At 39.5% G+C, this 13,277-nt stretch overlaps 1 protein-coding gene across 2 annotated transcripts in view; it reads left to right on the forward strand.

Annotated features, from left to right (window-relative positions):
• mtm (myotubularin) overlaps positions 1-13,277 on the forward strand; it is a 138,024-nt gene that overhangs the window by 26,140 nt on the left and 98,607 nt on the right. For both annotated transcript variants that reach the window (XM_067137365.2, XM_067137364.2), the window contains one exon: positions 3,594-3,911. In XM_067137365.2, coding sequence (XP_066993466.1) covers positions 3,594-3,911 — 318 coding nt within the window. The remainder of the gene's footprint in view (positions 1-3,593; positions 3,912-13,277) is intronic.

Raw genomic sequence — 13,277 nt, forward strand, 5'->3', positions numbered from 1 at the left:
CCCTGATCGCTCAACCAAGTATCCTAGATTTACTTCTTAAAGAACTCCTACTCTCTCAACTAGACAAAAAATTAAGGTTAGAAACTGAAAAGGAGCATTCTCATTCCGATGCAGTTAAATTCGAGGAGCTCATTAGCTTCTTGGAGAGACGCTGTCAGACACTATAACTCTGCTGTTCTACGCAGCCACCTGCAGTCAGTCTTAACAATTATCCCAAATCAGCGCCACGCTTGATAACACAACAGCAATCATACATTTTGACAGCAGAGAGATGTTACATCTGCTTAGAAGAGCACAGACTGTATAAATGTCCTGATTTCCTCAATTTGAGTTCTGATGAAAGGTTCAAATTGATCAAAGATAGCAAGCACTGCAGTAACTGCCTTAGTCCATCACACACTTGGAAGGCATGTAGATCCAGTACTGCATGTAAGGTATGCAAGAAATACCACCACACGTTGCTACACCAAAACGATCAGAACGAGGAAAAAAGTAACACAAACAACACTATGGCACAAAACCCACAGGGTAACGACACACTCCAGTCGTCGTATCACTCTCTCAGAAGTACTCCAAACACTCAGGTTCTTCTAAGCACAGTCACAGTTGAAATCAAGGACGCAAACGGAAGATATCATCGCATGCAAGGCGTATTGGATAGCGGCTGCCAAAGCAACTTTATATCCGAACGACATTATATCCCTGAAAGCATTCAGTGAACTGACATCCAAAGCTGGTTCATCAGTAAACGTAGAAGTGCACTTGACAATCAGTGACTTTCATTTCAATATGGGATCCCTGCATCAAACATTGACCTCCAGGAATGGAATATCCCAGAGGATGTCATCCTCGCTGATCCAGATTTCCACCTTCCTCAGAGTACTCGCTTACTAATCAGAGCTCAGTTCTTTTTGCATCTCATGGAAGAGGGGAGGAAATTTTGCGCAGGATATCCCACACTGCAGAACACTCAGCTAGGATGGATTCTAAGCAGGGAGTATCCACAGCAAATGAATGAAGAAGACAATGGGCAAAGATCTAATTCATTCTTCATTAGGTCTGACCTCAGTCTTGAGAATCAAATACAACGATTTTGGTCTATGGAGGAAATAAGTCGTGAAATTCGTTCACCAGAGCATGCGGAATGTGAGAAAATTTTCATTGATACCACCTTAAGGGATGAGAGTGGAAGATATGTAGTAGAACTACCCATGAGAAAGGAAATTAACCTAGGAAGCTCAAAGGAGATTGCAAGACGTTTTCATTTCCTGCAGAGAGAAAATTGCAAGTGCAGAGTAACCTTCGTCAAGATTATGTCGAGTTTATGAGGGAATATGAAGCACTTGGACACATGGTCGAACTTCAACCAAATTCCACACTAAGTCAAACAGAATATTACATTCCTCATCAAGCGGTTCACAAGCATTCGAGCAGTACTACCAACAAGGATGGTTTTTGATGCCTCTGCTAGAACCGACAATGGCGTGGCACTAAATGACATTTTAATGGTAGGACCAACAGTACAAGACGACTTATGTTCATTGGTCATGAGGTTTCGTATGCATAGAATAGCCTTTACAGCTGACGTAGAGAAAATGTACCGACAAGTAAGAGTGCACCCAAAACATCAACCCCTGCAATGCATATTATGGTGAGAAAGCCCTCAGGACGAACTAAAATCCTACGCTCTCACTACCGTCTAGCACATCATCAGCAGCTTACTTAGCTACAAGTTGCCTGGTACAGCTGGCTACGGATGAAGCAACCAGATTCCCTCGAGCAGTTTCAGTCCTCCGCCATGATTTTTATGTGGATGATTGCATCTCAGGAACAGAGAACAGAGACTTTGGATGAAGCTCTAAGGCTGCGAATCAAACTTCAAGACCTTCTTCAGCTTGGAGGATTTCCGTTGAGAAAGTGGTGCACAAATAGCCCAGAACTCCTTGAATCAATCCCAGAGAACTTACGAGAATATAAGCATTCATTGACTGACAGTGAGAGCAGCATAGTAAAAACGTAGGCTTTAACTTGGCACCCTTCAACGGATGAATTTCAAATCAACTGTAGTCTGAAGCCACATCAATCAAGTTCAAGGAAATCCAAGTGCTCAAAATGTATGGTGCTGTCCATAATATCATCGGGTTCGATTCCCGGCTCTGCCACAAAATTTGAAAAGTGGTATGTGTGTGGAACGGGGTCCAATCAGCCTCAGGAGGTCATCTGAGTAGAGGGAGTTTGATTCCCACCTCAGCCATCCTCGAAGTGGTTTTTTCACTTCTCCTCCAGGCAAATGCCAGGATGGTACCTAACTTAAGGCCACGGCCGCTTCCTTCCCTCTTCCTTTTCTACCCCTTTCATTCTTCCCATCACCCCCATTGTTCAGCATAGGAGGTGGGGCTGCCTGGGTGAGGTACTGGTCCTCCTCCGCATTTTTATCCCCCCGACCCAAAGTCTCACGCTCCAGGACACTGCCCTTGAGGCAGTAGAGGTGGGATCTCTCGCTGAGTCTGAGGGAAAAACCAGCCCTGGAAGGTAAACAGATTAAGAAAGAAAGAAAGAATTCTGCTGGCATATGAAAAATCCTAGTGCGAGTGTGAGTCGATAGTTCATGTCTGTTCATAAACTGGTAAAATCAAGCAGGTGTTACCTCAAAATCCACAATATTGTGTGCAACTGCCCATCTTCTCACTTCACAGACGATCATTTTGGTGGACACACAAGTGTTGTTATTTCTGTGGTTTGTCCCCATTCCTTCATTTCTGACTCTAGAAGAAGCCATTTTTCAGCAAGTGTCCTAAAAGTGTTTATTTTTTTATTTTCTTGATTTTGCCATTTATATATAATTTTTCAGTTGGTGGAGATCCTAATTGTCTTTATTACCATATAATTTTGCATATTCCACAACTTTTAATTTAAATGCTATTGTAAGAAAACCTCTTTTGTACAACTGACATTGTGTATGGTAAATTGTCACTACCGGAAGTTGCTACTACTGGAACTCGCTACTGATTACAAAGTGAAAGATTTTCTTTCTATCCTTTCTTGAAGGTTACCTTTAACAGTAATCAAGGTTGCAGCTCTTTGTGTTTGCCTGTTATGATGAGGAGGCAGGCGGGGAAGGGGTTGTGAGCCGTCTTGTTAGGAATTCCCTGGCAACTCACATTCCAGTCAGACAATGCAAGTATATTATAGCTGCTGTTTCTTAGCTGCAGTAATAAAATGGGTCAACTGCTGAGAGTATTTATTGAAAGGAATTTGTGCATTGGTGTAGCAAATCATGTATATTTAGGGTCTAAACATGATAGACTTTGAATCATAAAACACAGCCATATTTTAGGCACTATTTTTTGTAACGAAAAGTGTGTTTCATGGTCTGAAAAGTATGGTGTCGTCATTATTATTTGAAATAAAGATATTTTGGCCTGTCTAGTAAGAAGAACCTTCTAGAAACTCAGATAATTGTGATTCAAATCCCAGGACCTTTTCAAGATATTCTCTATTTATATAGTTCATGAAAATAGGAAATTTAAAATGTGTGTATTTTAAACCAGTCAAGAAAATAATTCTCTTGAACCATTTCATTTTTTAACCAGGTAAATGTGTCTGAACCTGGACCTCCTACTCGACCAGATGACCCGCCTCTTCTGCCTGGTGAGAAGGTTCAGGGGGTGGCCCGTGAAGTGACGTACCTTTGTCCGTATAGTGGCCCTGCACGAGGTGTTCTATCAGTCACCAATTATAAACTGTACTTCCGATCTATGGATCGAGAAACTCCTTATGTGTTAGATGTACCTCTGGGTGTAGTCAGTCGTATTGAGAAAGTGGGTGGAGCATCTAGTCGAGGTGAAAACTCGTATGGGATTGAAGTGTTCTGTAAAGACATGAGAAATCTTCGCTTCGCTCACAAGCAGGTAAGTGTTTAATCATTCATCATTAATCTTTCTTAAAGTGAATAATTGGTGTTTTAGATTTGTTCCTCATTCTTTTATTGCCTGTGTTGTGATGTAACGGTTAATCGAGGATCTCTTTGTCCCATTCATTGAAAATAATGAGATTGTGTGGTATTATGACGGTTCATGGTATCATTTATATAGTGTAGGAATGAAGAGAGATGTCCTGTACCTACTCTGTTAACAGCTTCATGGGAGTGGAAGTTACTGAGTGCTGTTTCATTGTTTGCAGTTTTGTTTTATGGTCATACTTAACTTGAAAAGTCAGGACACCACATAAATGTATTAACATGTTCACTTCCCGTATGCGACCTAAGTCGGATGGTGAATATCATTTGTAAGAAACCGTATCCAACCTAAGTCGGATAAGCTTTTACGGGGATTAACATTTAAACAGTGCTCCAATGGTGTATTTCATCGTAGTTACGATAAGTGAAGTATACCTCAGAGAGGGTATACGTTTCACTGTGCTTACGTGAGACCATGTGTCTGCTAAATGTTATTTGAACAAAGGTCGAGGTGTAGCAGTTGGGACGTCTCATTGTGTTCCTAAGTGCCCATTGTGAGTGTTGAGTGGTATGTTGTGGAATAGACAAGGAGCTATCGCCAACAAGGAAAATTTGGAAGTGAATAAAATACTGGAGTTGTTGCTTAGTGACAATTGGGGTGATGAATTTATCGTATTCCTGTTGAAGGGGAAAGTGATGGTGACAGTGAATTTCAAGAACTACCTACAGAATGCAGGCCAGAAGAAGTTTTAGTACCTGTTACAGATCTGCTATTTAGGACAACTTCGCTACCATTCTCAACTAATTCTGCTGGGTAATGAAACTGAATTTATTTCCAAGGATTTTTTTAAATGTTTGCAAACAAACTATCATTTATGCCAGTCAGGTGATTAGTGCTTAACATTTTGGGCTTCAAGTAGCCTATGCAGTGGCCTCCACGGTATGCACTAGCCTTGCGTCTTGGGTGGTGTGCTAAGTCCCAACTGACGAGCCTAACTTAGCACACGAGGGCGAAACGCAGGCAACCAAGAACGAGTTAGCTGGAAAATTTATAATGTCCAATAACGGACCATTATATTGGTATTATAAATTTACTCATTCAGGACAAATATTTTAGGTCCTCTATGGGAATCAACATCTACATCAACTGGTCAGTATCATCATCACCAAATATTCGAGAACCATCTGTGTAGATGGAGTTGTGATAGCTTGAGGAACAGTTGTTAACAAGTTTCTTTAAAGTGCTACGATGTCTTGATTGAAGAAAATTGCATTTTTCTTCCAACGTAACTTCAGAAATTGGCGCCGGTGATGTTTTATTTTTCTTGAGTAGTGCCAGCTCAGCTTTACGAATTGCAGTTAGAAATAGAGGCTCAATTCCTGTGATGACAACTGCAGCATCAATGGACATATACTGAGAGTCAACTCAAGACCTTAGCGGTCCCTTTGATGTTAGTCAAACTTCTGGTCGGTGAAAAGGCTTCCGCAGCGCCAAATAGTTCCCTAGGTTTGTTACTTGTTCCTGAAGTCAGGAGCTTTCTTCAGTTTGGTTAGATATTCTGGTGAACTGACTTGATGAATTAAAATTTTTGCCCTGTATAAATATGGAAAATATATCACAGGTTGTATGTTATTCGGGTTCGTTACCAACTCTTATATTTCATACGTAGATGGCTATGAATAGTTATTGTTCTCAGTGGTGTATGTAGCAAAATAGTACTTATTTATTATGATATTTATATCTTATTGCACTGTGTACTTAGTAAGTTTGTTCGAGTTCATTCCATTGCTGATAAGTTCGCATAATATGTGCGACTTTGAAGATGGATCCAAGAAAACTGTTGGCAATACTGGGCTACTGGCTGCAACAGCATGTTCAGTATTCATAATGGCTGCCGGCTGTGAGCAAGACGTAAGTTCGCATAATATGTGCGACTTTGAAGATGGATCCAAGAAAACTGTTGGCAATACTGGGCTACTGGCTGCAACAGCATGTTCAGTATTCATAATGGCTGCCGGCTGTGAGCAAGACGTGTGTGATGCTGTGACGCTTGAGTCCCTTGTGAAATTCTTTAAAGGTAACAAATGTGGAGAAAAATAAAGTAGAAAATCGAAACCAAACTGTTTTAAACGTTTATAGTAGCCTACGAGATTAGAATCCACTGTAGACTGTGGAAGACATGGTGAAAAACACCGCACAGCTGACCGGCGTTTCTGTGTACAGTGTTTACGCCGCTCGCTTGGAATTTAAACTCCACGGAAAATCCAAGTCTCCAGCGAAAGATCGATGTGTCAGCTCAGCACTCGCCGTAAATAAAACAGGAAGGGCCTTAACACGGTATGGGAATAGGATCCTTGGCGTATTCAATGATGATGATGATGATGATGATAATAATAATAATAATAATAATAATAATAATAATAATAATAATAATAATAACAATAATAATAATAATAACAATAATAATAATAATGTGTACTTTACTTTATATTCGTAACCACCCTCTACCTGCAGAAATGTTGTCATGAGAGGACCATGAGTTCGTTTTTACCTTCCGAATGACGAGACTACAATATTTATAACATTCCTGGAAACATTGTATTTTGCAATCCCACTCACGGGTGGGTTTTTCAGCTTTTTGAACTGTGAGAAACTGCCACTGACAGTCGTTGGACGAGAGCGGAATCGTATACTTATGTTGTAAGTCTCCATGTGCCTCACACAAATTGCATTATGAAATAAAAATAAACCTTGTTTCTCTTGCCTCGGTATTCGTCAGTAATGTGTAGGTTTTACATGGCCAATAAAGGAATAAATAGATATGGTACGTAATCAAAGTACAGCTATGTGAAAGGAAGTGATTTCGTTTGATGCTTCACTATTTCAGAATGAAGTACTGTACTTGTCAGATGGACACACGGCGTTAGTGATAAGCTGGTTGTGGCGGAGATGGAGAGCGATGACGAGACGGGAAGGGGGAACAGGGGACGTGCTCACATGCGGAAGGATACTTTTCCTAAGCTCTTGACTTGAATTTCAGTATAGTGTGGTAGGCGCGGGAGATACAAAGAGCTAAACCTTGTTGAAGTTGCATCAGTTTTCTTTGAGCCCACTTCTTATCCAATGTAGAGCGGAATGAAGAAGCGCAATATAAAATCAATGGTATGAAAGCTGTATGGTAAATTACTCTTAGTTCCTCAGGCCCCAGGACGGCTTACAGGCAATGGTTATACATTGTAAAAACTTGCTTACTTTGGTTTTTTGTCTGTTAAATTGAGCTCTAAAAGTCATACATTTGTCAAGCATAATCCCCAAATGTAGATGATGATCCGCTAGGGCTATTAAGTGTCCATTTGTAATAATTTTTGGATATTTCACTTTCTTCCTTCTTGTGACAAACATGGCTTTGGTTTTTGGCAGATTAAACTGTAGTTTATTACCCTCAGTTAAAGAATATTTCTAGGGATGAGTTTGCACGAGCATTTAGCGTACACAATGACATCACATCCGGTCGGAAGAGGCAATTGTAGGAGATCATCGTATAGGATATTCCAAAATCCCGGGCTGCAGCTTGATCCCTGTGGACATCCCTTGTTGACGTATTTAGTAGTGACTGCATTTCCTATTTTGAGTGTAACTTTTCGATTAAAGAAGTATTCTTGTATTTTCCCTTTAGCTGGGGTAGAATTTTAGGCCACCAGGCATTATCAAAAGCACCTGTTATATCAAGAGATCAATACAGCTACTTTTTTTATTCTGAAAACTTGTTGAATCCACAAAACTACAGCAAGGACAGCATTTTTGGTCGACTTTTGAGGCATAAAGCCATATTGCTTTTGGCTCGGGTGTTCCCGGGTATTCAGGTGGTACATCACTCGATCATTTAGTAACTTCTCCAATATCTTCCCTAGTGCTGGTAATAGGCAAATATGTCTGAAGGATTTAATAGTGAATTTGAAGGAATTTTCCTTGGGTATTATTTTAACAAGCTGCTTTGTTGTAGTTAAAAATAAATGTGATAGAAAGGAAGGTCTTAAAAGTAGGACTATTAGGCAGTACCATATGGCTGATACAGTAGGCATGAGGGAGTTTAAAAAAGTAACTATGATCAGTGGAAAATGGTAAATAAAAATGTAAACAGACTCTGGGATGGGTTTAAAGCAATTGTTGAGGAATGTGAAAACAGCTTTGTACCTTTAAAAGTGGTAAGGAATGGTAAAGAAATCAGCATGGTGGATTTAAATGCCCGGTCATCTCTGTGCTTTGGGGGGAGTCCTTAGCGCGGTTTTTAAACATTCTCAGATTTGTGGAAAGCTTTATTCAAATCGGAAAATCAGCATTGGCACTATTTTACAGATTCCCATTATACTGGAACTTATTTTTTTAGGTAGGACATAATTGGATAAATTTTGAAAAGGTTGAAGGGTCCCTGTTATGTACCAACGGCCTCCTTGCTGTTGAAATGCATAAAATTACTGATTGATTCAAATCAGACCCAAAAATTGGCATAGACAAAATAGAGTTTTTAGAAGAATAGCTTTGTAGCGTAGGCTTTTGTATTTTACCCATTAGCATATAAAGAGCAATTACAATGTATATCTTGTCCTTAGTGACTGGTTTTGAATCCTGCATTCTGGAACAAGGTGGTAAAAGCCCTTGGATTGGATTCTTTGCTCAGCAAACTATTAGTTCCACTATCTTGCCTGTAAAGAACATCTTGAAAACTTGCACACCATCACATTCCCCAACTGCTTCATTCTGAAGACCTGGGTTCACTATAAACTGTTCTATTTGACCCGCATAATTAGACATGTTTTACCATCGAAATTTATTAGCTGTGACATCCACATTGCCATTCTGCGCACTGTCACTCATATCCGATTCCGAACCGAGGACTTCGCGTACAGCGATGTCTTCACTCAAATCACCATCTGAATCTAAAAAAACTTTTGTCAGAACCACTCAACTGTTCTAAAACATCCTCTATTTCCACACTCGATAACCCGCACTTGCTTGTAGAAGCCATCTCCACTCACGACCGACAGAAGGCAAGAGCCAGTGATAAGGAAAAAGGGCGGAAAAAAACAGTCTCAAGAGCCCTGAATAGATAAAATTTATGTTCTATTGACAGTCAGATTCTTCCCCGAGAGGAAATGAGGGTATAAAGCATGTGTGCATAGTAGTCGCCAGATAGCAGACAAAAACAGTGTTTGCCCCTGGTGGCAGAGATAAACATTCCTTGAAATTGCACTTGAATTTCAGTGGAAAAATGCTATCGAAATAGGGATCACGTTATATCATTCAGAAGCTCAAACCTTCAGCTTCAAGGAGAAATGAGTTAAAACACAAAAAGCTTCAATGGTAACCACTAGATCGCAGTAAAGAACACGCGAGTTCCGTGCAAGCAGTGCTTATCAATCCACTGTGCATTATGCTCACTGCATGATAAGTAGTGTTCGGCACTCCACGCTGACAGGTTAAAGGTGGTAAGGAATGGTAAAGACCCACCTTATTATAATAGAGAAATAAAGAGACTGAGAAGGAGGTGCAGATTGGAACGAAATAGTTAGAAATGACTGTGGAAGTAAGTAGAAATTACTAGGAAACTGAATCTAGCAAAAAAGTCAGCTAAGGATAACATGATGGCAAGTATAATTGGCAGTCATACAAATTTTAGTGAGAAATGGAAGGGTATGTATAAGTACTTTAAGGCAGAAACAGGTTCCAAGGACATTCCAGGAATAATTAATGAACAAGGGGAGTGCGTATGTTAGGATCTTCAAAACGCAGAAGTATTCAGTCAGCAGTATGTCAAGATTGTAGATTACAAGGATTATGTCCATATGGAGGACGGGACTAACACTAAAGAAGTATTAAAATTTACATAACAATGACATTCACAATAAGATACAAAAGTTGAAAACTAGAAAAGTGGCTGGAATTGATTTCTGGGGATATACTAAAGACAATGGTTTGGAATATAGTACCATATCTGGAGTACTTATTTGATTATTGTTTGCATAAAGGAGCTATACCAAATTAATGGAGAGTTGCTATAGTAGCCCCTGTGCATAAAGAAAAGGCTGATAGACATAAAGCTGAAAATTACAGGCCAGGAAATTTGACATGCATTGCATGTAAGCTTTGGGAAGGCATTCTTTCTGATTATATTAGATATGTTTGCAAACTTAATAACTGGTTCGATAGAAGGCAGTTTGGTTTTAGGAAAGGTTATTCCACTAAAGCTCAACTTATAGGATTCCAGCAAGATATAGCAGATATCTTGGATTCAGGAGGTCAAATGGACTGTGTCACGATTGACGTATTGCATAAAATCAGTTTCATGGTCCGTATCACACTTCAATAGATTCACAATTAGTATCGATTGACATGTCGAAAGCATTTGATAGGGTGGATCATGGGAGACTACTGGCAAAAATGAGTGCAATTGGACTAGACAAAAGAGTGACTGAATGGGTGGCTATATTTCTATTAAGTAGAACTCAGAGAATTAGAGTGGGTGAAGCTTATCTGACCCTGTAATAATGAAGAGAGGAATTCCTCAGGGCAGTATTATTGATCCTTTATGTCCGGCTCCATGGCTACATGGTTAGCGTGTTGGTTATTGGTCTCAGGGGTCCCGGGATCGATTCCCGGCAGGGTCGGGAATTTTAACCTAAATTGGTTAATTTTGCTAGCACGGGCGCTGAGTGTATGTGTCGTCTTCATCATTTCATCCTCATCACAACACGCAGGTTGCCTACGTGGTGTCAATTCGAAAGACCTGCGCCTGGCGAGCTGAACTTGTCCTCAGACACTCCCGGCAATAAAAACCATACGCCATTTCCATTGGACCTCTATGTTTTCTTATATATATATAAATGATATGTGTAAGGAAGTGGAATCAGAGACAAGGCTTTTTGCAGATGATGTTATTCTGTATAAAGTAATAAATAAGTTACAAGATTGTGAGCAACTGCAAAATGACCTCAATAATATTGTGAGATGGACAGCAGGCAATGGTATGATGATAAATGGGGTTAAAAGTCAGGTTGTGAGTTTTACAAATAGGAAAATTCTTCTCAGTTTTAATTACTGCATTGATGAGGTGAAAGTTCCTTATGGGGATCACTGAAAGTACCTAGGTGTTAATATAAGGAAAGATCTTCATTGGGGTAATCACATAAATGGGATTGTAAATAAAGGGTACAGATCTCTGCACATGGTTATGAGGGTGTTGAGGAGTTGTAGTAAGGATGTAAAGGAGAGGGCATATAAGTCTCTGGTAAGACCCCAACTAGAGTATGGTTTCAGTATATGGGACCCTCACCAGGATTACTTGATTCAAGAACTGGAAAGAAATCCAAAGAAAAGCAGCTTGATTTGTTCTGTGTGATTTCCGACAAAAGAGTAGCGTTACAAAATGTTTGCAAAGTTTGGGCTGGGAAGACTTGGGAGAAAGAAGACGAGCTGCTCGACTAAGTGTTATGTACATTGAATCAATAACAGTAAATTTCCTCCTTTTTGATCATTGCAGTAATTAAAACTGAGAGGACTTTTCCTATTTGTAAAACTCACAACCTGACTTTTAACCCCATTTATCATCATACCAGTGCCTGCTGTCCATCTCACAACATTATTGAGGTCATTTTGCAGTTGCTCACAATCTTGTAACTTATTTACTTCTATTGATTCAATGTAAATAAGATTTGATACGGGAAATGAAGCTGATTTCTTGCAATAAGCGGTATGTTCCGAGCTGTCAGCAGAGAGATGGTGTGGAATGACATTAGTAGACGAATAAGTTTGAGTGGTGCCTCCAAAAGTAGGAAGGATAACCATATGAAGATAAAGTTGGAATTCAAGAGGACAAATCGAGGCAAGTATTCATTTAGGGGAAGAGGAGTAAGGGATTGGAATAACTTACCAAGGGAGATGATCAATAAATTTCTAATTTCTTTGAAATCATGTAAGAAAAGGCTAGGAAAACAACAGATAGGGAATCTGCCACCTGGGCAACTGCGCTAAATGCAGATCAGTATTGATTAATTATTGATTGATCTAAGTTCTTGCTAATGGAAGCACTCTAGCAAGTATTTTGTGCATATTTCTCAGGAGAGATATGCCTCGGTAGTTTTTGCACTGCAAATGTGACCCATTCTTATGTATGGGACAGATGGTAGCTATTGTCCAATCATCTGACTTTTTTTTGGTTTCCAAAACCACTCTAAATATCTCATGTATCCTTATTAATATCTCACCTCAATGCTTTACCATTTCAGCCGTTATGTGATCCTTCCCAGGAGCTTTATTATCCTTAAGATATTTGGTTATTTCCCGTATCTCACCAGTTGAAGGTACCAAAGTATCTTCTGTATCATCTTCCCATAACAGGTCCTCTTGTCCATTTTCTGTTCTTGCTGTTCCATTATTTTCTTCACTTATGACCTGTCTGCCTGACAGCAAACCTTCAAAAATGTTTTGCCCATATTTCTAGGATTTCCTCCTTCCTGCCTCATCTTTCAGCATATTTTTTTGGTTGGAATACCCTTTTTTGTTTGTCCCACATTATGAAAGAATTTTGCCCTTGTATGTTTTCAAAGTCAGTCTGAAAGTTCGTCAACTCCTTTCCTTTCTTCTACTCTCTTTTTATTTCTTACCAAAGTTTTTGCTCTTCTTTCCTTTTCTTTAAACATATTCACATTATTTCGAGTGGGTCTTTGCAGCATTTTTATTGAGCTAGGTTTCTTTCGTCCAAGGCTTTTGAAACCTTTTCATCAAACCATCCATTTGTATTCTGCTTCCTTTTTATCTCCAAGTGTCTCTTGAGCTGTTACATTTATTGCCAGTTTGGTTTTATCCCACAGTACATCAATATCCTCATCTGTAGTTTCAACCCCTTGCAGTTTCTCTTGTAAGTTATCCTGATATTCTTCTTGTATTCTCTGTTCTTTATGTATCTCTACATTGTAAACCTTACTCTTAAATCTAGCATTTTTGGTTTTGACAGCAATTTTCTCCTATATTCTTATTCTCACCAGAAAATGGTCTAAGTCGCTATCTACTCCTTGGTGACTCGTCACATCCAGAAGCATATCTTGTCTATCAGATTCCTCATCTATCCATCCAGTGATATCCAGGTCTCTTTATGAATGTCTTTGTGGGGAAAGAAGGTACTTTTAATTGTCATTCCTTTTCTGACAGCAAAGTCAATCAATTTCCATCCATTTTCATTTGTTTCTAGGTGTTTGCTAGATGGCCTGCAACAGGTTGATTTTCTTTCTCTTTGCCTACTTTAGCATTATAATCTCATAGAAC

This window comes from Anabrus simplex, chromosome 1 (assembly GCF_040414725.1).
Source record: "Anabrus simplex isolate iqAnaSimp1 chromosome 1, ASM4041472v1, whole genome shotgun sequence".
NCBI classification, from domain to species: Eukaryota; Metazoa; Arthropoda; class Insecta; order Orthoptera; family Tettigoniidae; genus Anabrus; species Anabrus simplex.